Here is a 26,298-nt window from a genome sequence, read left to right on the forward strand (position 1 = left end):
TTGCTTTCTAAATAACTAATTTGTTTGTATGAATATGTGTGTGTGTGTGTGTGTGCATGCATGCATGTGTGCACATGCCCATATGGATATGCCTGGATGTCTATTTTTTTAATAACAACTTTATTGAGATATAATTCATATACCTAAAGTCTCACCCTTTTAAACTGTACATTCAGTAATTTTTTTAGTATATTCACAAGGTTGTGCAGACATCACCACTATCTAATTTATAACATTTTCCTCACTCCTAAGAGAAACCCAGTACACATTATCAGTCACTCCGCATTCTCCTTTCACCTAGCCTTTGGCAACCTTTTTTCTCTCTTTAAAGATTTGTCTACTCTGAGATATCGTATAAATGATATCATGGAATATGTGGTTTTTGTGAGGTTCATCCATGTTATAGCAGGTATCAGTACTTCATTCTTCTTTATGGCCAAATAATATCTTTTTATCTTTTATGCAGTGCATTTCCTTTTAACATTTAGGTTTGACTCTTCAACAGATTTTTTATCATATATTTAACATATATGTGCTCCTTTTCAATTTGTTATGATTGTCTGCTTTTAACAACATTTTCCCTGCATATGTTGAAAATTTCTATGTCTAATATTCCTCTTGAGTGATTTTCATCTCTGTTCTATTCTGGGAGGCTTTTTCAGATTTGACCTACATGAGCTGGTTCAGAATTATGTTTTAATTCCTTTATTTTCTGATCCATTATTTTTAATTTTGCCATATCATTACATTTTGTTTTTATTTTGTTCCTTACACTTTTAACTTACCGAACTCTCTTTTTATTGTAGTCTTCAGGGTTATTATCTCATCTTTCATCTTTAATTATGTGGGGTTTTTTTAGATTTTCTTTTTCCTTTCGTGTATACTGCATACATATTTTATATAACTAAACACCTTACTCATATTAAATAATTATATATACTTACTCTATTATTGACAAAATGTTTTTCTCTTTTCTCACTATGCAAGTCAAACTAACCTAACAATACAAAAGATGTCAATTTTTAGTTTCTCTTTATTTTCATGATTTTTTTTTCATTTATACAATCAGAATTTGAAGTCAGAAGTATGAACAGCCTCATATTAACCTTAAGGTCTACCAAGTTCATATAAAAAGGGAAAGAGGGACTTCCCTGGTGGCCCAGTGGTTAAGAGTCTGCCTTCCAATGCAGGGGACGTGGGTTTGATCCCTGGTTGGGGAACTAAGATCCCACATGCCTCAGGGCAACTAAGCCCACGCACTGCGGCTGGAGAGAAGCCCACATGCCGCAGCTGAGACCTGATGCAGCCAAAAAATACAAATAAATATTTTAAAAAATAAAAAAGTGAAAGAGGTGTAAAGAAGAGTGGCTCTTCTTAATATACATTTACCCATATTTGTACGCTTCATTTTTAGATCCAATTTGGAAATTAATTGCCAGTGTCTAGTTTTCCTGGACTTATCAGAGGTAGTTTGCTGATTTTTAGCCAGAATATTTAAAAGGCAGCTGTACCATTTACAGCTGTTCCAAACTTCAGGGCTGAGTCTATGAAATCAGAGGGTTGATTTACATAGTGTTTATGGTTTTCTTCAAGCTTTGAAATATATCTTTGGTATTTTTTCGAGTCACAAAGTTTTCAAATAATTGTCTCTAGTCAGTAATATATTTAAAAATGCACAATGCAGTTTATCTCTTTTTTTTGACTATGAAAGTTTAAAATATGCTGAAAAGTATAGTGAATATATTTTCATATGTATAGTATATATACCTTTGTAGGACATAAAATCTTAAAATTATTTACCTACCAGTGAGTTTAATAAAGCTTAACACTTTGCTATGTTTCCTGCAGCAACATAGGCTCCACCTCTGCTAACCTTAGTGCAGGATGGGTGCAGTTTACAGGGCTCCACCCTGTAGTCTCAGCAGCAGGATTTTCTTAAGACTTCCTTTTTTTTGGTATGAATTTGTTGGTGCTTCCAGATTACTGCTGGTCTAGCATGCAGGTGGGGAGAGATATACAGGAAGCAAAAACAAACAAACAAATAAAACTCCTACAAACCCAAGGAACTTATGACTGGGTCATCCCTTGAGTTTTGAGGTCACTGCCTTTTACCTACCCAAAGACATTATTCTAAAATTTCTTCTCTCTCCTTTCTTATCAACTGTTTCTTTTCTACTAAATTTTGTGTATGCCAAGCAGTATAAAAACATGCTCTTTCTCCCAGTTTAAAAAGGAGCTCTCTTCCCTCACTTCATCACGCTCACTCCTCCTGCTATTTTGTCATTTCTTTGTACTTGTCAATAATTCAGTAAATTTTTGAGTTGATTTATAGTCAAACATGACTTTCTTTTTTATACCATAATAAAGTGGTTCATTAAAGCAGTACAAAAACTCATTTGCAAATTACACACATTTGCATAAACTTGGATGTATTTAAAATTTTAATGTTTTCTGTTCTGTACCCTACTTAGCTAAGAAGTTCAGAGTAAATTACAGCATTAAGGTACATGTTTTAAGTGCCAGTTAATTATTCATTTGCAAACCCCCTAAAATACAGCAACATGATATTTAAAATTAGGGAGAGAAGTATATCTCCTGGTTAAGTGGAAAATTGTACAGTTGGCTTCTGGAAGACTTTAAGCAGGTTTAAAAGGAAACATTTTGTGTAGAATTCTAAACTCTCTTCAATTTATAATATTACTTGAATTGAGTAATGCTCCTACTAATTTTGCTCCAGGATTCAGGCTTATTTTATAGGCCAACTGACATTTGGATTGATCATTACCATGCATAATATACATTGTACTGACCTTGTACTTCCAACTCTAATAAATAACAATAGAGAAATCAAACTTGAATGCCTGGCCAAGAATTTGGTGACTGTGGCTGAGGGTGAGAGTCCATAAAGGCAAAAGAATGTCCATAAGCCTGGGACACTGCAGCCTCTACCCAGAGCTGCTCAGGTGTCCCAAGTCACCAGTCTCTACCTCCTAAAGGCCGTCTGCTCCTGACTTCTTCATGCTTAGTTTCAAACTAGAAAAAAGTAAAGATAATTATTCAGACAAGCTTTGGCAAATAGATTTGAAATGTTTACTTTTTCTCAGTGGTATTTTCCCTTTATTCTGAATTGATGTTATCTTTCCTTAATATTGCAGCCTTACTTCTAAAACCTTCTCAGCTGCAATTGACCAAGGTGATCACTATTCTCTTTTCTAAACACTGTATTTCTTTGGCTCCCTGGACACTAAATTCTGGTTTTCTTCCTGTCTCATAGGTTGCCCTCTCAGTCTCCTTTATAGGCTTCTTTTGAGGGTCTGATTATTTAACAGTGGTTTGCCTCAGGGCTCATCTCTTGAACTTCTTCTCCATCTACAACCGGTGATTCCTTGGCTTCACGGCTTTAAATCCCATCAAAAATGCTGATGATTTCCAAATTGTTATCCACTAGACTCCTGAGCTCAACATATCCCTTATATATTCAATAAGTAACTCAGACGTAACATCTTCGAAACGAAGCTTCTAATTATTGCACACTCCCAACAAATAGAACCTATTCTTCTCACCCATCTCAGTTAATACTGACGTTTTTGCTCCGTCTTGGGTCAAAAAAAGTTACCTTTCTTTCTTTAAAATGCTACATCTATTTACTTAGCTAACCCTGCTTGTTACACCTTCCAGGTACCTCCACTGCTCTTCCTGTCTCTACCTTCACCTCTTGCTAGCATTCTTGCTACAGCCTCTTCGCAAGAATCTGTTAAGACTCATTCTTTCGTTGAGGCATTTGTGCTTGTTTCCTCTGCCTGGATTATGTTTTCTCTTGTAAACACCATGGTTTATTCTCTTACTACCTTTTATCTTTAAATGTTCCTTTTCAAAGTTGCAAGCATACTCCTACCTGACAGAAATTTCTCTCCTCTTCACTGGCTAATTACTCTTACACTTATTGTCATGTTATACTATATGCTCAAATTATTTATTAATTTTCAACATCCATTTGATAGAATATAAATTGCATAAGGACAGAAATCTGTATCTTTTATTGTTTTTTATCTCCAGTGCCTAGAACAGCTCTGGCCCATTGAATTTGCCTTGCATTTTCTGGCAGTCAGATGAAAAGCAGAAATGTGACCTATTACATAGTTCTCATTATCACGGATAAGTATGCCTATAATAAACTCTTAGAAAGACAGAGTGTTGCCTTACACTAAATTATATAAGAAATATATAGGGTGGATCTTATAAAGCATAAAGTAAGCAACATAAAGAATGATGCTTTGATAATAAATCCAGTGATATTGTTCCTGTCTTTACTTTTAATTTTAATAGTGTTTAATGGCTGAGGGGATAACATGAAAGGTATGTATCCAAAAGATAGAAGTCATTTCTATTTAAATAATTGGAAATATTTTTTAAAAGGTGGCAGTTTAACATTATGAATAACACGTGAAGCTATTCATGACCTATAACATTTAAATGTTTCACCTTGGTTTCAGTATTATTATACATGGACAAAATTTAAAAACGTTTACCACTGAATTCTTTTTACCAATTGTTAATAAGAGTCACTTTTGTAGAATGATGCTTATCACAGAGTCATTTAAAAACTGCTGAAAGTAAAAGCTACTACAATAATAGGTCCAAGTAAATGCATTATGGCATGTGATGAAATATTATTTAGCTATTAAAATTCATGTTTTCAAAGAATTTTGATTTTATGAAACTAGGATACCAAAATGTCTCCCCGTCTTTCTATCTACAGAATTATAACTGGAATAAAATGCACCAAAATGTTACCTGTATTTTTCTCTGATTGTAAGATTGTGGATGACTTTATTTTATTCTCTTGTGTAGTTTCCAGAATGGCTACAGTGTTTGTAGAACCTTTATAATAGCAAGAGAAGTAATAAATAGAATTTTGAAGAGTTAGGACTACTTTCATATCTATATTTTGCTTTTTGTTGCTTGATAACAAAGATTTCTATTTTGCCAGTCTTGAATAGGCCACTAAGAATTAATGAATAATTTTCAAATCTGATATGCAATATATTTTCACCTAACTTTTGTTTGTCAAACGATTTTTTAAAGTACATATTAAGATTGTATTTTTTTCCCTACAGACAGCCTTTTGATTGATTATCAGTTTACATTCAGCTTATTACAGGAAGATGATCGCCATCATACTGCCATAAACTTCATAGCAAACCCAGAACAGGTGAGAAGATAATTTAACTTTTAAAATATCAACGGATACAGCTTTTCATCACCTTTCACTGTAATTGTACCTCTTTTCAGAATTATCACACTGTAGGGCTTTTGTAGAAAGACTAATCCTGTTAATTTTTTCTTTTCGTAAGACCTAGTTATCTTTATGATTCAGAGAATTTGTGAGCTTGATATTTCAGATTTTGTAAACAGTCCTACAATTTATGCATTATTTCTATTATTTTTCAGGCTTACAACAGTGTTTATGCTTTTAATTACATTCTGAAACTGGGAGTAGTCTTTTTGAAAATATAACCCAAAGCTTCAAAATACAGGCTATCTTATATATATTTTCTTTTTTTTTAAATATACTGTTACATAGTAGTAAGTTTTCATTATACTTTTTCTAAATCAACTGTTTTATCTGAGTTATATGAATGCTACGTTTTAAAAAAATATTTTTATTGAGATGTAATTGACATATTACATTGTGTAAGTTTAAACTGTATAATATGCTGATTTAATATGTGCATATATTACAATATGATTACAAACATAGCATGAGCTAACACCTCTGTCATGTCACATAATTGTAAATCTGGGGGGGCAATAATTAAAATCTAGTCTCTTAGCAACTTTGAAGTTTATGATACAGTATTTGTTATCTATAATCACTATATTGTGCATTAGATCTCTAGGATTTACCTACTCTGCAAGTTTGTACCCTTTAACAACTTCTTCTGGGGGAGAAGTTCTCAGGGTTGTGCACCTTCTCCCAATCTCTCTAAGTCATGTTAGCTGTAGTGAGCCACCCACATTTTGTTTGTTTTCTCTTAGCTGATGTCAGATGTCCACACATGCTTGTTCTCTCAGTGCTCTCTGTCTTAGTGGAGACAGAAATAGGTCCTTTGGGCAGGACCATTAAAGGACAAGTATGTTGGATATATCCTACACTCTCTCTTTCCCCTGAGGGAGCAGTCATTGGCCAAGTTGATCTTTCTGATGTTGAGCTGCGCTGGCGTGGGGGAGGTGCTGACCTTGGTAAAGTGAAATTGTTCTTTTTACCCATTATAATGTGGCTATTCTCAGTTTTGTATTCATTTTTTTGTACTGTAACTTCTTAACTGGATTTTGGTCCTGTCATAAAGGCGTTTTGGTCCATATATCATTGTTAAATTGTTTTCTTTTTGTCAGGGATGAGCGCTGGGGCTTCCTATTCCACCATCTTGCTGATGTCACTCTTTCTCAAATGCTGTATTCTTATTATACATTAATCCAGCTTACTAAACCTATATCATATATTTTAATAGTTTTTCAAATAGGTGAAACCTCAAAATGTATCCTGGCATTCGCTAGCTTCTTTCCTCTAAAATATTTTACTGAACTTGCCAACAAATAGTTTAATTTAAATTCTCATTTTCCAGTAAAGTAAGAGCCCTCTTTCCCCAAAATAGGGAAATACTCCTTATTCCTTAGATTTTAAGGGATGCCTACATTCTTGGGACTACATTTAAAGTTTTGACTTTTAAATAAGGCTTTTTGAGGATGTCTTCTTACACGTATAATACTCTCTTCACTGATGGTGTGTATTTTTATAAAGACATATTAATAGGTCAGAAACTACATTTTCTGTATAATAAGAATGTTTTAATAAGTGCATTGTAAACACTGTAGACTTCCTTTTTTATTGTGGTAAAACATACATAAAGTAAAATTTATCATTTTAACCATTTTTAGGTATACAATTGGGTGGCATTTAAGTACATTTGCAGTGTTATGCAACCATTACCACAATCCATCATCAAAATTTTTCATCAGTCCAAATAGAATTTCTGTATCCATTAAGCAGTAACTCCCTATTCCTCCCCTACCCCCAGTCTCTGGTAACCTTTATTCTACTTTCTGTCTCTATCAGCTTCTGTGTTCCAGGTACCTCATATATGTAATCATACAACATTTGTACTTCCGTGTCTGGCTTATTTCACTTAGCCTAATGTTTCAGTGTTTCCAGTGTTCATCCATGTTGCATCATGAATCAGAATTTAGTCTTTACCTTTGGCTTCTTGAATGTCTAATGGTAATTCCAAACTTGTAGAGTTCATTGAGGATATAAGACATTTAATATAAGTGGGATATCTGACTCACAATCTGGGTGTGAGTAATACTTCTCTCCAGTATGATCCATAGTGTCATACACATAGGCTCAGATTAGCCATAATTCTAGTTTGCTTCTCTCTTGGCTATCCTCTCCTCCTTCAATTTCCAGAAAAACTTGAATTCTTACAAATGTCACAGCTTTCAGTTTTACTTTCTGCTGTATTGTTCAGTTGAAGCCAAGAACCCAGACACATGTTTTTGGAAACTGAAGGACACTAAACTATCAAGAGAAGTGCCACCAAGGATGCTTGTAACATCATTATAACTAATTTATAATTATATTTATACCATTTATAATTAAAGAGAAATTCAACTTGGAACAATTTCTGAAATTAAAATGGATTATTGGTCTGGGCTTCCTACTTATCCTACAAAAAAATAAAAAAATAGGTACCTTCATTATTTATGCATTTATTATATTTTGAAAACAGATATAATTCTAACCCACTGTACATCATCTCCAGCCAATGCTTTCATGTGAACAATTTCTGGAGTAGTTTCTTGTATAATATCTTGCTGAACTTATCCACATCTAACAACAATGTTCTAAATGACTAATTTTGTCATTTACTGTGGTATTCACCTCTTCCAGTCCAGTATATTTCCTTGACCTTAAGTGTATTTTATAGGGCTTTAGTGATGGTACCACATATTTCATTAATGCCTAAACTTGAGAGGATGAACTAAAAATTCAAGAAGAGTTCTGTAGTTTCCTATATCAGTTGCAAATTTTGTGTGACCTTTCTAGCAATAATACCAGTTATTCTCACATTTCCCCGTCCCAAAATAAGGCACACACAATCATGAAGATGTGACTTCAAGATAAAAATAATGATTTAAGTTTTCTTAGGGGTACACTGTTTCTACCATGTTTTGTTTTCATAGAAAAGCAACTATTTTTGAACCACTCCATTAATAATAAAAAAATCAACCCCTTCTCAGAGGTCAGCAATCATGCCTTCTTTCTGAGTCCCCTGGTAAGGAAGAAGATGAAGAATCTTATTTAATGTTCACAAGAAAGTCTTTAGGGAAGTCATGAAATCCCCATTTCAGAGATAAGGAAACTGATTTTTGGGAAGGAGAGGTAACCTTCCCTGTATCAACCAGCATGTACATTAAAGAGCTAAGATTTGAACCCAAGGTCGCCTGACTCAATGATGCATAGTCTTTATAAACTCATTTTGTTGCCTCATGAACATGACTTAATTAATACGAAGCCGCAATTGCTAAAATATTGAATTATAGCAGCCCCTGGCTTACATAGAGAAGGCCAGATTATAGTAGGGAAGATAAATGGGAACTTTAAATACACCTTTGAATTTATCACCTATATTTTTTCATTAAAAAAGTGTAATTGGTGTCTACACTTTCTCACTTGAGTATTGACATGATGTTTACAGTTTGAGAAATATAGCATGGACATAATTAAAACAGTAAACATATCTATCTAGTATAATTTGATTTTTTTAACCACAATATTTTCTTTCTTGGTAGTCAAACAAAAATTTGGATATTTCAATTAACGCATCAAACAACTTTAATCTCAACATTACATGGTCAGTTGGTTCAACAGGTAAGAGAATTTTGTTGTCATGTGTCTTTCACTTCTGTTCCTATATGTAGGGTGTTCTAATATGACCTTTTATGTTAATTTAAGTAATTGAAATTAAAAAATATTATATGGCATATATATACTATATGCCATAATTATGCATATAATAATACCTGCTGTTTCAGGTAAAAATAATAAGTAAACTTTCTCCCTAATTCAATTAAAATTAGGTGGATAACAACATTTTACACTACTTAATTTTTTTATGACAGTTTTATGAATTCCTGTGATTTTAATTAAGATAGATTGCTTCTTTAATGACTAAAGAGGCTGAGATTTCAATTCCTTGATTCACCATTGAAGCTATAAATTTAATTATTGACCTTAATATTGATATAAGACAGTGAATTTTTTCTGTATATGCTGATACATTACCAACTTATCTATTACTTTTAAGCTTACCCCCTACCTTTGTCAGCTCTGGTGCTGAGAGAGGGTAAAAAAACCCTGCACTTAATAGTTCTTCCATAATAAGGTTTATAAGTTGAAATCGTTAACTTTTAAGAAACATAACTAAGAAGAAGTACAAATCTGTATGCTGTATTATGAAAAAGTATTCTCACTGTTTTATATTTACATTTTAGGAAATTCTATTGCTTTTTACTTTCTATGTAAAAGATACACTGTTGCATAAAAGTGCTGGAAACTTTTTAAAGAAAATATATGTATCCTTAGAAATCCATATTTGATTTCTTAAAATTAAGTTATTATGCTATTTTAATATGTAGAATAATGGAAACAGAAGTCAAGAGTGAAGAGGTCTTTGCAATTCCAGATTTTATATTACATGTGTAAAAATGGAAAAGATTAGACAATTATGTAGATATTTTGTTCCAATAGTGCAAACATATAGTGAAGTCTTGGCTCTGTGAGTTTCATTAATAAGAATTCATGATAACTTGTACTGTAAATTTGAAATTCTGCATAATAAACTGACTCTACAAGAGTTTTAAAATTTGTCAACATAAATACATAAAACCTGTGTAATCATTTTAGAACAGTGGTTTTAATATGCAAGAGATCACTTGTAACCTTCAGAGTCCCAGAACCAAATCTCAGAAATTTTGATTTATCAGTTTGGAAGATGTCATCAGGAAATCTGCATTTTTAAAAAGCATCCAAGGTTATTTTGGAAGAGGTCATCAGTTAGAAATTAATTCAGTTGCTCAGTATCCTAGTTATTTTTACTGTTAAGGTGGAGGGCTTGGTTAGATTGTTGGAAATTCTTTCTTCCATTTGGTTAATTTCAGTAAATATTTATTGAGCACCCAATATGTGTTTAACTAATTGAACGTTTAACTCATATTTTAAGTTGTATCCTCCCAATTTATTCAAAGTAGTGGTGGTTCAATTTGCGGTAAACAAAAAAATTTGATTTCTTTTCCATTTTTAAATTGGATTGAGACATGTGAAATATGTACTGATTTGTTTTGAAAGGCTCTTTGGAGAAGTAGAGAAAACTCAGTTTCTGAAGCCTTATATACCTGAGTTCCAAAAAGGACTTTACTGTTCAGTAGCTATAATAAACTTAAGGCAAGTGTCTTAATCTTTCTGAGGCTCAGTTTTCAGTTTGAAAAACAGAGCTGGAATATCTCTGGGATAAATTTTTTTTTAGAATAGAATATAAAGTCTCTAAGCCAGTGCCTAGTACATAGCACTTAATCAATGGTATCACTTTAAAAAATAATTTTTATACTAAATATGTTTCCATTATATCAATATGTATGACAAATCTCATTTTCTTTTTCTTTGTCATTCTAAGTTGTAAAACATGACTTTATTTGGATAGTTATGTTCTTATAAGTATAGTTACAAAAATTAAGTAAATATATATATGTATATATTATGTTAATAAAGATACCTGTTTCCTAATATGAATTATTTAAATTTGTTATTATTATTTACATTTTAGCTGGAACAATATCTGGGGAGGAGACCCCTATAGTTTCCAAGACTAATATAAAAGAATACAGAGATAGTTTTTCCTATGAAAAATTTAACTTTAGAAGCAATCCAAACATTACGTTCTATGTGTACGTCAGCAACTTTTCATGGCCCATTAAAATACAGGTAAGTGTTAATAGTATTTAATCTAATGACCATTGGGTATTTTCATTACAAAAAGAATGCTGTTTTTGTTCAAAGAGGTGATAAAGATTTGTATATTTTGAGCAATATGAAAACAAGTATTGACCCTCCATACAAAGGATACAATTAATGTCTGTGATGATGAATGTCTTTGTAAAAACTGTTTACACAAATAATATTGAATTAACCAAAGAATGTACTAATTTTTCATTGAGTTTATATTCTTTAAAAATGCATCAAAACTTGAAATAACTATATTGTTTGTATTTTCTGATTAATTTTATTCTTTGAGGGTTAGATACTCTTTTCTTACAATCCAACTTGAAATCATTTGCTGTGTTTAGTAATCTTTATTATATACTGAACATAATTCAAACCTTCATTAAAAATTTAGGATTAGCAGTACCTAATAGTTAATTCTTTAAGGCTCACTACCTTTCACTATTGATTTATCTACTCTATATATGTTGTATATTTTATTTTTATTGTGTTTAGTGATAGGCTGCTAAAGGCTTTTGATTTATTGCTAGGAACATTTAGGATGTTCTTTCTATGTTGAAATAGTCAAGGTTGTATTCTTAATTTATGCTTTTATAAAAGAAAAAGTCTATATGTTTTAATGTTGGGATTTATTTATTCACCCTTTTATGACTGTTTGATTAGAATGAATTCAAATTAGTTTACTAAATAGCTCACGTGTGCCAAGCTCTGTGCTGAGCCATTATGTTTTATAATCTTTAAAAAATTACAGATCATATACTCTTCTTTTATATAGAAAATTTTGCATGTTTTATTTATATTAATTTCTATGTGATTTGTGGGAGGACTGAGTGATTTGTAAAAATCATTTGTTTGCTGGAAAAATTCTTATTGTAAGGTTGATTCCATGTCTAAGTTAAGGAAATTACTTACCTGTTCAAGAAATATTAGTACAAATTACTACTCAGTAAATAGTAATAGAAATTAATTTGATAAAGTTACTTTTTCATTGTGATTGAATTAGTTGCTAATATAGTAAAAAAAAGAATGCCAGAAATATTTCCTTGTAGTTTTTTAGAATTTTGACTTTGAGGATGCTGGATATATCATTTCATTTTCTAAGATTTATATAGAAATGTTAATCGGATTTCACTTGTTTTATTCAGATTATGATTGAAGGTGACAAAAGGGCTCATCCTTGAGCTTATTAAATAGTAATTGAAATTGAAAGAATTGTTACATTTTTTATTGTTTCCTGCCCTTTATTTCATGGTTATCTAATTATATTTTATTTTTAAGCAAATTACACAGTTACTTTAGAATGTTCATGAATATTTAATGGTTAGAAATTAACTTTCTAAATTGGATTTTCTTTTGAGATCATACTAATAATATATTCTGGAAGCCAAACCAGAATTTGAATAATGAAGTTAAAATATCCCACTCTCCCAAAATAATAAAATGTGGAAAATAACCGTGATGGTCAAGATAGGTAGAGCCCAGTTCTTAGTCTTTGAGTAAAATTAGTAACATTAGTCCTATGGGATATGTTATATTAAGGCAGATGAGTATGTGTGTTTGTTTACAGAACTGTAATAAACTTTCCATTTTTAAACATAAAATAGTAAATTTATTTGAATTGAGATCTATTTGCTAATAGAATTGAATTACATTGATTTTTGAATGTTTAACCATCCTTACTAATCAGGGGTAAGCTCCACTTAGTCATTTTGTATTATACCTTTAATATATTGTTGCATTTGATTTGTTAAAATTTTAAGAATTTCTGTACCTATGTTTATGAGGCATGTTAGTTTGTAGTTTTCTATTATTATAATCTTGTTGATTTTGTAGCATGGTACTGCTGGCCTTATAAAATAAATTGGGAAGTATTCCTTCCTGTGTAATTTTCTGAAAGAATTGATATAGAATTCACATTATTTCCATCTTAAATTTGTGGTAGAATTCAACATTGAATGAATTTTAACTTGTGATTTTCTTTATGGGAATGTTTTAACTACAACTCTAATTTCCTTAATAGATTGAGAGCTTTTCTGGTTATCTATTTTTTCTTGAATGAGCTCTGTCTGTTTGTGTCTCTCAGTTGTGTCTTTCCCATTTTATCTAATTTGTAGAATTTATTGGCAAAAGATTTTTAACAATATTCATATATCATCCACTGATGTCATCTAATTCCTGGTGTTGGTAATTAGTTTCCCCTCTCTTTTTTTCTTTTCTTGGTCAGTCTGGTTAGAGAATTATCAATTCCATTTATTTTTCTATTTTTTATTTCATTAATTTATTCTCTCTAATTATTCCTTCTTTTGCTTCCTTGACATTAATTTGCTCTTCTTTTTCTGATGTCTTAAGGTGAATGCTTTCTAGTTTCCTTTTTGATTTCCTCCTTGATCAGTGGGGTATTTAAAAGTGGGATATTTTATTTCCAACTATTTAGAGAATTTCTAGAAATGCTTCTGTCACTTATCTCTAATTTAATTCCAGTGTAGTTGCAGAATATATTTTGAATGATTTGAATTTTAAAAAAATTATTGAGACTTATGGTCCAGTGTTTTTGTCAGAATAATGGCTCCACAAAGGTTACCACGTCCTAATCTCTGGTACCTGTGGATATATTATCTTACATGGACAAAGAGGACTTTGAAGATGAGATTAAGTTTAGGACATTAAGATGATTACTCTGAGTTACCGGGGTGGACCAACCTAACTACATGAATCTTAATGTAACCATTTTTGGCTGAGGTCAGGGTCAGAGGGTGCCTACAGAAGGATGGTCAGAGGGAAGCAACATTACTGGTTTTGAATATGGAGGAAGGGGGCTCGAGCCAAGGAATATAGACTCTAGAAGCTACAAAAGTTGAGGAAACAGATTCTTCACTAGAACCTCTAAAAAGAAACGCAGCCTTGCTGACACCTTGATTTTAGTCCACTGAAACCTCTATCAGATTTCTAACATACAAAACTATAAGACAGTAAATATGAATTGTCTTAAGCCACTAACACTGTGTTAATTGGTTACTACAGCAATGGAAAATGAATAAAACTAGTGTCTTAGTCCATTTGGGCTGCTATGAAAAAATACTATTGACTGTGTAGCTTATAAACAGAAATTCATTGCTTACCGTTCTGGAGGCTGGGAAGTCCAAGGTCAAGGCACCAGAATGATCAGGTTTTGGTGATGGCCCTTTTCCTGGTTTATAGCCTGTGCCCTCTTGCTGTGTTCTTACATGATGGAAGAGGATGGGGAGCTCTGTGGGACTGCTTTTATAGGAGCACTAATCCCATTCATGAGCAATCTACCCTCATGACCTACCTAATCACCTTTCGAAGACCATAGCACCCAGATATGAATCTATTTTGGTAAATGTTCCTTGGACAGTTGCAAAAGAGGCGTGTTCTCCTCTTGTTGGGTGAAGTCTTGTACAAATGTCAATTAGGGCAGGTTGGTTGATCTCTTTTTCAAGTTGTCTAGTGTCCACATTGATGCCCTGTCAATTTGAAAAATGAGCGTCGAAATCTCTGACTGTAACTGTAGGTTAGTTTATTTGTTCTTGTAGTTCTAGCAGTTTTTACATCATGTATTTTGAAGCTCTCTTACTTAGATGGATAAATGTTTAGGGTTTTTATGTGTTCTTGATGAATTGGTGACTTGACCTCTTTATTGTTAGGAAATGTCTTTCTATATTCCTGGTAATATTCTTTGCTTTAAAATTTATTTACAAGAAATTAAAATTTATTTTGCCAAATATTAATAGTAAAGTCACTCCAGTTTTTTAAAATTACTGCTAGAATGCTATGTTACTCTTCATCCTTCTACTTTAGCCAATTTGTGCTTTTATATTTAAAGTGGATTTATTTTAGGTAGCATATAATTGTCTTTTTCATCCAATCCTAAATCATGTACATGTAATGTATATATATTTACAGGCATACCTCATTTTATTGAGCTTTACTTAATTGCAGTTTGCAGATACTGAGTTTCTTACAAATTGAAGGTTTGTGCCAACCCTGAGTTGAGCAGGTCTATAGGCACCATTTTTCCAAAACATCTGCTCACTTTGTGTCCCTGTGTCTCATTTTGGTAATTCTCATGATATTTCAAACTTTTTTGCTATTATTATATTTGTTTTGGTGATCTGTGATCAGTGATCTTTGATGTTACTACTAGGACTCAGTGAAGGCTCAGATGATGGTTAGCATTTTCAGCAATAAAGAATTTTTAAATTTAGGTATGTATTGTGTTGGCCAAAAAGTTCATTTGGTTTTAAGTAAAAATAAAAGACATATTTTTTCATTTTCATCAAGAGCTTTATCTAGCAACATATTCATTAACCAAATGAACTTTTTGGCCAACCCAATACATTTTTTTAGATATAATGCTATTGCACACTTAACAGACTATAGTATAGTACAAATATAAGTTTTTTTTACAAATATAATTTTTATATGCACTGGAAAACCAAAAAACATTATGTGAAATGCTTTATTGCAATATTTGCTTTATTGCAGTGGTCTGGAACTGAACCTACAATATCTTTGAGGTATTACTGTATGTCTTTGGGTTTAAATCTAACATCTTGCTATTTGTTTTCTATTTTTCTTATTTGTTCATTGTTCATTCCTTTCTTTTTTCTGCCATATTTTTTGAATTCAGCATTTTTTATGATTTAATTTTATCCTTTTTGTTGGCTTATTAGCTACAACTCTGTTGTGTTGTTTTAGTGATTATTTTATAGTTTATCATATACATCTTAAACTTTTCATTGTCTATAAGAGATACTACATCACTCATTTTTTGTATATTAACCTTAAAAAGTGTACTTTCATTTCCTTCCCCCTGACCTTTGTGCCATTGTTGAATATATTTTACTGCTTCATGTATTATAAAATTCACACTACGCTTTTACTATTTTTGATAGTCAGTTTTATTTAAAGATATTAAAAATAAGAAAACATCTTTTTTACCTACATATTTACTGTTTCCATCATTCATCATTTCCTTTTCTTTTTTGTAAATCCAAATTTCTTTTTTCTTTAATTTTTATTTTATATTGGAGCATAGTTGATTAACAATGTTCTGTTAGTTTCAGGTCTGCAGCAAAGTGATTCAGTTATACATTCATATGTATCTATTCTTTTTCAAATTCTTTCCCCATTTAGGTTATTACAGAATAACGTAGCATTCCCCGTGCTATACAGTAGGTCCTTGTGGGTTATCTGTTTTAAATATAGCAGTGTGTACTATGTAATATCACTTTCCTACTGCCTAAGGGACGTCCTTTAACAGTTTAGTGTAGATCTGCTGACAATGCATTATATCTGCCTGTATTTCTGAAAAAAATCTTTATTTCACTTTTTTTGGGGGGGTGTTAAAGAATTTTAAATTGTAGCTTTTTCCTTTCATTATTTTAAAGATGTTTCTATATACAGTCCTTTGGTTTCTGTTGTTTCTAATGAGAAATGTGTTTAACCTTACTGTTCCTTTGTATGTAATGGCTCATTTTCCTCTTTCTGCATTAAAAATTTTTTTCTCTTTATCACTGATTTTGGCCAATTTGATTATGATGTGTATAGGTGTGGGTTTTTTTATGTTTCCTGTGCATGGGTTTTACTGACCTTCATAAATTCATAAAATTATAGTTTTCACAAAATTTAGAAAATGTTCAGCCATTATTTCTCGGTTTTTTTTTCCCACTTCTCTCTTCTTCTTTAGGAATTCCAATTTTATGTATATTAAACTGCTTGAAATTGTTCCTTTGCCCACTAATGCTCTATTCTTGATTTTTATTCATTCTTTTCTTTTCTCTCTGTGTTTCACTTTGGATATTTTTGGTACTTATATCTTCAAGTTCATTAATCTTTTCTTCTGTAGTATCCAATCTCATATTAATCCCATCCAGTGTATTTTTCATCTCAGACATTATATTTTTTATTTCTAGAATTTTGATAAGGTTTTTAGAAAAAATGTTTCTACTTAACGTGGTCCATTGATTTTCTGCCATCTTGAACATATGGAATTACAGTTACTATAACTCTTTCAATGTCCTTGTCTGCACATTCTATCATTTGTGTCATTTCTGAGGCTTTTTTTCCTATTGTTTTATTTTGCTTTTCCTTATGAGTCATATTTTGATTGCATGCCAGACATTCTGAGTTTTACCTTTTCAGGTGCTAGATATTTATTAATTTTGATAGATAAGTTTTAGCTTTTTTCTGCAGTGGAGTTAACTTACTTGGAAAAATTTGATCTTTTCAAGGCTTATTTTTGTGCTTTGATCGGCAGGAGCAAAGCATAATTTAGTCTAGGGTTAATCTTTCCATTCCTGAGGCACTGCCCTTCTGGGTACTCTACTTTGTGAGACATGAATTACAGGTTATCCACTTCTGACTGGTTGGACCATGAACTGTTCCCAACCCTATGTGAGTTTTGAGGATTCTTCTCTCTGTTCCTTTCATATGGTTCTTTCTCCAGCCTTGGATAGTTTCTTCACCAGTAAGTAGTATTCGCCTGAAGACTCACGGGGGACTCTGGGCAGTTCTGTCTTCTCCAGTATACTGTCTTGTACACTGTAGCCACCTTGGCTTTTCCAGAATTCCCAGCTGCATTTCCTCAATTCAGGAAAATTTCGGGACTACACCTGTGTTCACTCTCCTTTTGATCCAGCCTTAAATCCACAATCATCTGTGGCATTAGAAGGCTTACCTCATTATTCCTCTACTCAGGGATCGTTGTCCTGCATTGCTTGATATCCAATACCTGAACACCAGTGTTTCATACATTTTGTCTGCTTTACTAGTTGTTTCGGCAGGAGGATAAATCCATTTCCTGTCACTCCATTTTGGAAGGAAGTAGAAATCCTACATTTAATTTTGAGTCTGAATGGTAATTGGATTAATATGGTAGCCATAAATTTGTTCGCTGAATGATGGGACTATGTATGTGTTTTATGCTTTTACTTGTAAATTGTTTTAATTAATAGCTTGTATTTAAGTTTTCAAGTACTTTTCAGATAAATGGCAGTCAGTTTGTAGACATATGTCTGTATATTTTAGATTTCCTTAGCACACACTATTTCAAATTCCAAGAAGCTGCAAGTTATGAGAAAGTTTACAATCCAAAGATGAAATTGTTCATAAATATCTACAAACTACACTCTATGGAGGCAGTTATTTTGAAAAGTATCTGAAATTAAAAAATACAAAAACCCAATTCCTGTTGAAAAATATCCATCAGACCATGAGGTACCAAGAATCCTCTGTCCAAAGATAAAAATCACTGTTTTCTTTTCAAAAGGTGTATCAGTGATGCTTCAAACAAGCAAAAATGGTTTCTGATAAAAATTAGCATTTAACTTTTATGATCATTTTTACTGAATTTTTTAAAATATTTGCTTCAGTAGACTTGTTACACAGGGAGAGCACTTTGTGTGTACAGCTGAAAGAAAACACTTCAAGTTACATTAGAACTTTCTACTTGTAATTTAATTCTTTTTTATATGCTATAGCATAAAAAATGTATGAAGAGTTTAATATTTAATTATTTGTTGTTTGCATAACAAAACATCTTTGTATCATATCCTTTTTGTAAGCCAAACATTTCACATAGATTTTGCTTTAATTAATGTCAATAGTATTTTCATACTCTAATGTGGTACATTTTCCTATTCAGTTCTTTTGACTACTTTCAGTTATAAGGTTCCCATATATGTTTGAACAGATTTAACAGATCAATTTAAAAAGTATTAGATGAATAAGGAGAAGTTTTTACTGATACGTAAGAAAGTAGAAAAATATTTAATTTGGCTTGATCCAATTTGGGTCTAATCTTGCTATTAATAGGATGAAACTTACTAGCATGATAATAGAACTTTATAAATTTCTGCAGGAAACTAACAAAATAAAAAGGAATGGTAATAATTGTTATTTACTTAGTATTTAATTCTGTATTTATTCAGTCAAAGGCTAATATAAAGTAGTGCTTCCTATGGAAATGGGGTGGATATTGAACATTTATATAAATTTTTGGCTACACTCTCCAGCAGATATTTCTTAAATTTCAGTCACACACAGGATACTTTGCTAGGGGATAAAATGGTACACAAAGTAGTTTCTGCCCTCAAGTAGCTCATAAAATATGTTAATCAGCATTCTTTCAGTTGTAGGTAAAGAAATCCAACTTTAAATTAGCTTTGAAGTAACACAAGGGATATTACAGGCTTATAAAAACAGGGCATCCAAAGGAAATGTCTCTGGGAACTTCAGGAACTCAGTGTCTCCTCTTATGACCATCTTACCTAAAACTGCATGCCTTGACATTCTTTATACTGTGTTATGTAAATAATTTTTGAATTGGCTAATGTAATTATTCCCTCTCTATTTGTAGGTTCTGTTTCACAAAGTATGTCGACTGTATTCTATTCTATTTTAGTTGGATTTATAGAATCCTAATTTAGTCATCCTGGACAGAAAAGGGAAAAGACTCTCTCCTAGAGCCTTTATATAAAATTTCAGGGACATAGTTTGGTTTTGTTTCAGTCATAAAATGTTATCTGAGCTATTCACTGTGGCTAACATCAATGTGAATGGTATTTGCGAATTGGAGAGTCTAAATTGTATATCCACCTTTGTTAATGTTACAGAGGTGATATTGAAGCAGGGAAGCGTCTTGGAGAGAGTTATGTTGAAGCAAGATTTTGAAGGATGAATAGGAGTTCATGGACCAGATGTATGAGAGGGAATTCTAGGCAAGAGAGATGGGTTTTCAAAGTTTAATGAAAGAATTTTCATCAGGGAGCAAACAGATTTTTTTAATCGCTGGAAACCAGATTGTATGATAGAAAAGCGGTGACGTAGAATGATTGGGGTGGTGGTGTGGGATAATAAGAGCCTTGGAAGATGGAGAAGAATTTAATGAGACAGTAGTGCGGATATGCAAGTTTTGAGCCTAAAACCTAAGAGGACTTGCATGTTTCCATTTGCCTTCCTGCCATCTCCATGAGAATTTCACGCTTAGACTAGCCTACTTGTCCCAGGACCAACAAGTGACTTCTCAATGGAAAGCACTAGCGGGGAGAAAATGTGCTGATGGAAAATATCTGTCAACTATAAACAACAAGCACATTTTCCAAATCAAGGTCAAATAAGTACATTTTCCAACAACAAAAAAATCTGAAGGATTTTACTGACATTAGATTGGAGCCAAAAGAAATACTACAGAGAGGACTTTAAGCAGAGGAAAGTTTTAAAATGATCTCAGATATAAACATTGAAACATGAGAGGAAATGAAGAATAACAGAATCGAGAAATTTAAATGAATACTGGATTAAAAAATAGCTCATGGAGTTTAAATTTCTGTAGAACAACAAATAGATGATGAAAGTAATGCAAAGAGCAATGGGGTACATAGAGCTAAAGTAGTGTAAGGTACTAGCAATATCAGTGAAATGGTAAAAGTAATAAATCTTAAGAGTCTCTAATTGTTATGACTTCTAGGGTAAATCTAAAGAAGAAGAAAGGAAAGAATGAAATAAGTTGATTGAAAAGTTGAATTGACAAATAGAAATATTTTATGAGGTCACAGCAAGGTATGAAAAGAGAAAAATGGTGTATAACAAAGGTGGTTCAAATAAAAATTACATAGTAAGAAGATAAGTATAACCTAGCTGTATCAGTAATTACATTAAATTTAAGTAGACTAAATGCACCAAGTAAAAGCCTAAAACTGTCGTACAGATTTGAATAAAACCTGATACTTAAAGGAGACAAACTTTAGATATAATAGATTCAAAATGAAAGTAGAAGTATACCAAAAGTATGCTATACAAACCTAACCAAAAGAAAACTATTGATCACACAAAGTAAACTTTCAAGCAAGAGCCATTACTAGAGTTAAAGAGGTATGTTTCACAATGATAAAGAGGTAGCAGATCCACTGGAAATATGGCACAATCCTGAATCTGTATGTGCCCAAAATATAGCTTCAAAATGTGTGACGTTAATAAAAACAGATTGAGTTTCACAGTCCAATGGAATAATACTTAAATACATAGGGCTACATGAACTAATGAGAAAATTTTAAATGTGGATGGGAATTTGGGTTGGAATATTGTGGTATTATTTTTAATATTTTCTTTTCTGATAGATATACGATGAAGGCCTTTCTCTTTCTTGATCTTTGCTAATGCCAAATAAATAAAACACTCTGAATGGTATCTTGCTCTCAGTGATCCTACGGAATTCAGGAATACATGTTTTTTTTTAGAGAGTGGAAGTCTCTTTACTTTTATATCAATGTGGTTATTTGCATAGTTTTAATACGTATGTGTCCTCATTTTGTCCAGAATATAATTGGACAACAGATTGTCCAATTAAAGCATTCCCTTGTGTGTTAAATTTGAGAATAACTCTAGTCAGATATAACAAGCCCACTACTAAGGAAAAAGCGTTGTATTAATATGTGCAATCATTACCTAAACAGCCTTCTAGAAGACTTGTCTGGTAACTGTTCTATGGCTTTTAGTGTCCCAGTCTTACATGCAGTTGTCAGGGTAATTTCCTGGAAGATCTGGATCCTTAGCAGATTTGGGGGACTTTGGAGGAAGAATAATTCAGTAACTCGTTAGGCTCTGAAGACAGAATTGGCGGAGACAGATTGCTTAGATTTGGTTTCTAGCCTCAGAACAGAAGAAAAAGTAAGATCAGATAAAAAAATCTTCGTGAAAATAGAAGCTATTGAATACCCAGTCCTAGATACCTTAAGGAACCTCCAGACAGAAATTAACTTTCTTGACTTAGTGGCTTAATACCAAGTGTCTTTAGATTTGTTGGCAAGCGTACAAGGAGACTGTATGTATGCTGATTAACAGTTCTTGCTGTTGCTACACCCATGTGTATGAATTAGGTGAAAACATCATGAAATCACCTTCTTGAGGGGCTGAAGAATACTTTTTGAAGAGTATTTATGAGTTGAAGGGAGGTGGTTTTAGAAAAGTGTCTAAAATTTTGTATTAGGCAAAAGTGATTCCCATCTAACTTAACAGTATCATGGTAGGTGCTGTTTAGCAATTCTCTGAGAGATTACCTGATTCTCCAGAAGTGTGTACCTTTGATTGATTTGCTATTTTCCGCAGCCTCTCCTAAAAGTTCACGACAAATGTCCTTAGCAGCAGCAGGATCAACTCTTCACCAGCAGTGAAGGGCTTCTTAGCTTTAGCAATGTGGTCAGCCACTAAGAAGGATGCTCTTAGTGCAGACACATTTGATGAAGTGGTGGCCTTCAGTAATTGCTTCTGTTCTTTGTGTTCACATTTTTTTTCTTTTGAAAAACTCCAAAGGCTTGTCTTTTAATGCAGGGTGCTTGGTCCATGTGACAAAGCAGTTTTGAAGGTTTCATTGCTTCGTTGGATAGCCGGTCGCCACATATTTTACAAAGCAGGCTTGGAGATTGTCAGTCACCTGTTGCAGTGAACTGGTAATTTAAGTAGGACTCTTGGTATTTTCTTTTAAATGCAGCTTCCTTTTTGTTGGCAGCCAGAGTCTTCTGCCGTTGCATCACTGGGTCTTTCCCCTTTTTCAAAGAAGCTCCAGTGACGTTTGGTTTTTACTCATTTTGGCTAGGGTTAGCTTGTGGGCTTACCAAAACTGTGACTGAGACAAGTGCACAGTGGGGGAAAGAGGCATGGACGGAAGTGGTAAATAAGATAATGGGCCGGAGCTTCCCTGGTGGCGCAGTGGTTGAGAGTCCGCCTGCTGATGCAGGGGACACAGGTTCGTGCCCCGGTCTGGGAAGATCCCACATGCCGCGGCGCAGCTAGGCCCGTGAGCCATGGCTGCTGAGCCTGCGCGTCCGGAGCCTGTGCTCCGCAACGGGAGAGGCCACAACAGTGAGAGGTCTGCGTACCGCAAAAAATAAAAATAAAAATAATAATAATAATAATGGGCAGGCTACGAGCAGACTAAAATAAGTATTGGATTCTGACTTAAAGCCTGACACCAGATGCAGCTGTGCAATTGAAGTACATCAACTCGCTTGCCACTATAAAGCCTGACAACAGATGAAGCCTAATTGTCACTCACCACTCACTGATAGGGTTTTGATATGAGTCTGCCAGCAGTTGATGTATCATGGTCTCTGTGCAGTCAGACCTCTCTGCTATTGTAATCTGTATCTGCAGCCGCTCCCCAGCGCTAGCATCACTGCCTCAGCTCCACCTCAGATCATCAGGCGTTAGATTCTCATAAGGAGCGCGCAACCTAGATCCCTTGCATGCTCAGTTCACGGTAGGATTCAAGCTCCTATGAGAATCTAATCTAACCTCCTGATCCGACAGGAGGCGGAGCTCAGGCGGTAATGTGAGCGATGGGGAGCGGCTGTAAATACAGATGAAGCTTTGCTTGCTAGCCTGCCACTCACCTCCTGCTGTGCGGCCAGGTTCCTAACAGGCCATGGACCGATACTGGTCCATGGCCCGGGGGTTAGGGACCCCCCTGCTTTAACCCACTTTTAACTCTCATTTGCTAATAGAATAAGGAGGAATAAAATATCTTTGTATCACTAAAATAAAAGAAGATCGATACAGCACAATAGACATAATTGTGTGTGTATATACATGAGAGAAAGAGATAATATAGCATCCAACAATGACAGAATTGACATATTTCTGAAGTACACATGAACTTTTAATAAAAACTAATAAAAGACTTTGTTGGACTAGTCCTTGGAAGCATTCCTATTCCACATAAGAGGTAAGATGGAGTAAACACATATTGACCTTTCTCTCACTGAACACAACCAAAAAAATCTTGACAGAATGCGTGATATAGCAATTTGAGGTCTCTGAAAGTACTTATCAGGAGGCAGATTGGAAAAAAAATACTAGAATTCCAAGTACCACTGAACTGGTGGTGAGATTAACATTTTTTTCCCATTGAATTCGCTGGCCCCAGACCCAGAAGTGAGCACTGTGGTGCAGAAAGAGTGAGATGAAGAAACTCTCTACTTTTGGCCTAAAGAGTGGAAAAGGGAACTCCTAAATTTCAGGGAGGATGGGAAATACGCACCATTTTTCTCTCCTTTTTCTCCACTTTCCTGGGCCTCAGTAGTCAGGCAGTTCAATGGTCATGTGGTAGTGGCTACAAAAGCCACTGGGAATGAGAAGCTGCAAAGTCACAACTCTGAGGGCAGGGAGCCTTCTTCTCTGATAGAGACACAACTCCCAGAGGGTGAGGCTAAATCCCACTGTTTTATTTGCCCTCTTTTGTTTTCCTGCCACCATTGCACAGTTACAGAGGTGGACAGCTTATGGCCAGTGGACTATAAAGGAGGTTTCCAGGTAACCAGAAAGTATGAGGAAAGAGCAGAAGGTAAGAATTCGGATGATCGGTCCCATAAAGCTGCTTATTAACTTCTTGGTTCACCCCTGACCTGTTAGTGAATGGAACTGATCCTAATTAGGATACCAAAGTCTTTGAGAACTAGGATACCAAAGATACCTATTACAGGCTAGGTAGCCATCTGCCCAGGTCTCATACTGCCAGCTAGGCAGCACACATGTGGGACTGATCCGTATAACACTGCTAAGGTTTTGAATACTGAACTAATATTGGGACACTATCATAACAACAAAAAAAGGATAATTTTAAGGAGAAATTGATGGCATCTTTGCCATTCACAGGAGCACAAATTCCTTTATATATACACATTTGTAGTGAAAGAGAAAAACAGACTGTAAGTAGGATTGGAAACCAATTCTAAAATTCCAGAAAATTTCCACCTTTTTCAATCGCTATAATGATATGCTGCTACCATTTATTTGTATTATGTCATGTATTTTGAAAATCAGACCGCTAGTATGTAGCAAAGCAGCTTTAAACGATACCTGTCAGTTTGTCAGTAATAATGTCCTAGTTACCATGCCAATGGATACTTGTTAATCCTAATGCTATTCAGTTCTTTGTAGCATTTCTCACCGACTTCTTTTTTCATTCTGAACTACTTTTTCTCTGATTTCTGTTAAATCTGTCTGTCCCCCATTTGTGACCTCAGTTAAATTATTCCCTTATCTTAGCTTTAGTTACCTCATCTATAAAATGAAGACAGTAGTGCTTACATTATAGGGTTATCATGATGATTAAATGACATAATTATGTAAAATAGAACCTTGCCTATACTACAGTAAATATTGCAATAAGCAGTAGATAGGTGATCGCCATTTTTCCCTCCTCAGCACCATTACCATCATTGGTATGTGAGAGTGTTTTTTATCTTCTTACATATATCTCACCTGTTTAAATCCTTCTATAATTTCCCATAACATTTAAAATAAATGTTTTCTATTTTACTTATCTATATTAGGTTGATAACTTACAACAAAAAGTAGTACAAGAATTATACCTGCTTATATAACAGTTGAAAACAAAATATTTAGTTTAATTTAAATAATTTATTTTAATTCACTTTTTTTAGCTTCTTAAAGTGAGAGTTTAGATCACTGACTTTAGAATTTTCTTCTTTTCTTTTATATGCCTCTAAAGCTATAAATTACCCTCAATGCACTGCTTTAGGCACATTCCACAAATTTTGAAAAGTTTTCATTTTCATTCACACCTAAATATTTCCTTATTTCCCTTGAGATATGTTCTTTGACTCATGAGTCATTCAAAAGTGTCTTATTTAATTCTTAAATACTTGGGAATTTTCCAGGTGTCTTCCTTTCATTATTTCCTAATTTAATTTTCTCTGTGGTCAGAGAAAACTATGTATGATTTTAATCCTATAAATTTATTGGTTTCAAGTTTTGTTTGTTTGCTTTTTGCCCAGAATATGGTTGCTTTTACTGAAAATCCATATGTGTTTAAAAAAACAAGTATGCTTCGCAGTTGTTTGTTATTCGTTAAATGTTAATTGAATATTTGGTTGATAGTGTTACTCAGTGTTCTGTATCCTTATTTTCTTTCTACTTTTTCTGTGAATTACTGAGTGTTTTTGAAATTTCCAACTATGTTTGGTGATTTGTTTGTTTCTTGTTTCAATACTGTAAGATTTTCTTCTTTTTTCTTTGCAGTTTTACTATTTTATACAATATTTACATTGGCTAATATTCCTGCTGTATTGACCCTGTTATTTTTATGAAATATTCTCTTTGTCTTTATTATCTCTACTTCTTGCCATACCAAATTACTTGTAGTTCCCCCAACATCTGTCTACTCTCATTTCTTTGTCTCTGTTGGGCATTTTTACATT

The 26,298-nt window shown here is 33.3% G+C and overlaps 1 protein-coding gene across 1 annotated transcript in view; it reads left to right on the top strand.

Annotated features, from left to right (window-relative positions):
- Positions 1 to 26,298, top strand: part of ATRNL1 (attractin like 1) — a 707,592-nt gene that overhangs the window by 263,976 nt on the left and 417,318 nt on the right. Inside the window, exons 22-24 of the mRNA XM_082611125.1 lie at positions 5,118 to 5,212; positions 8,854 to 8,932; positions 10,884 to 11,041. Of these exons, the coding sequence (XP_082467251.1) occupies positions 5,118 to 5,212; positions 8,854 to 8,932; positions 10,884 to 11,041 (332 nt within the window). The remainder of the gene's footprint in view (positions 1 to 5,117; positions 5,213 to 8,853; positions 8,933 to 10,883; positions 11,042 to 26,298) is intronic.

This window comes from Mesoplodon mirus (genome assembly GCF_964341445.2).
Source record: "Mesoplodon mirus genome assembly, chromosome: 2".
NCBI classification, from domain to species: domain Eukaryota; kingdom Metazoa; phylum Chordata; class Mammalia; order Artiodactyla; family Ziphiidae; genus Mesoplodon; species Mesoplodon mirus.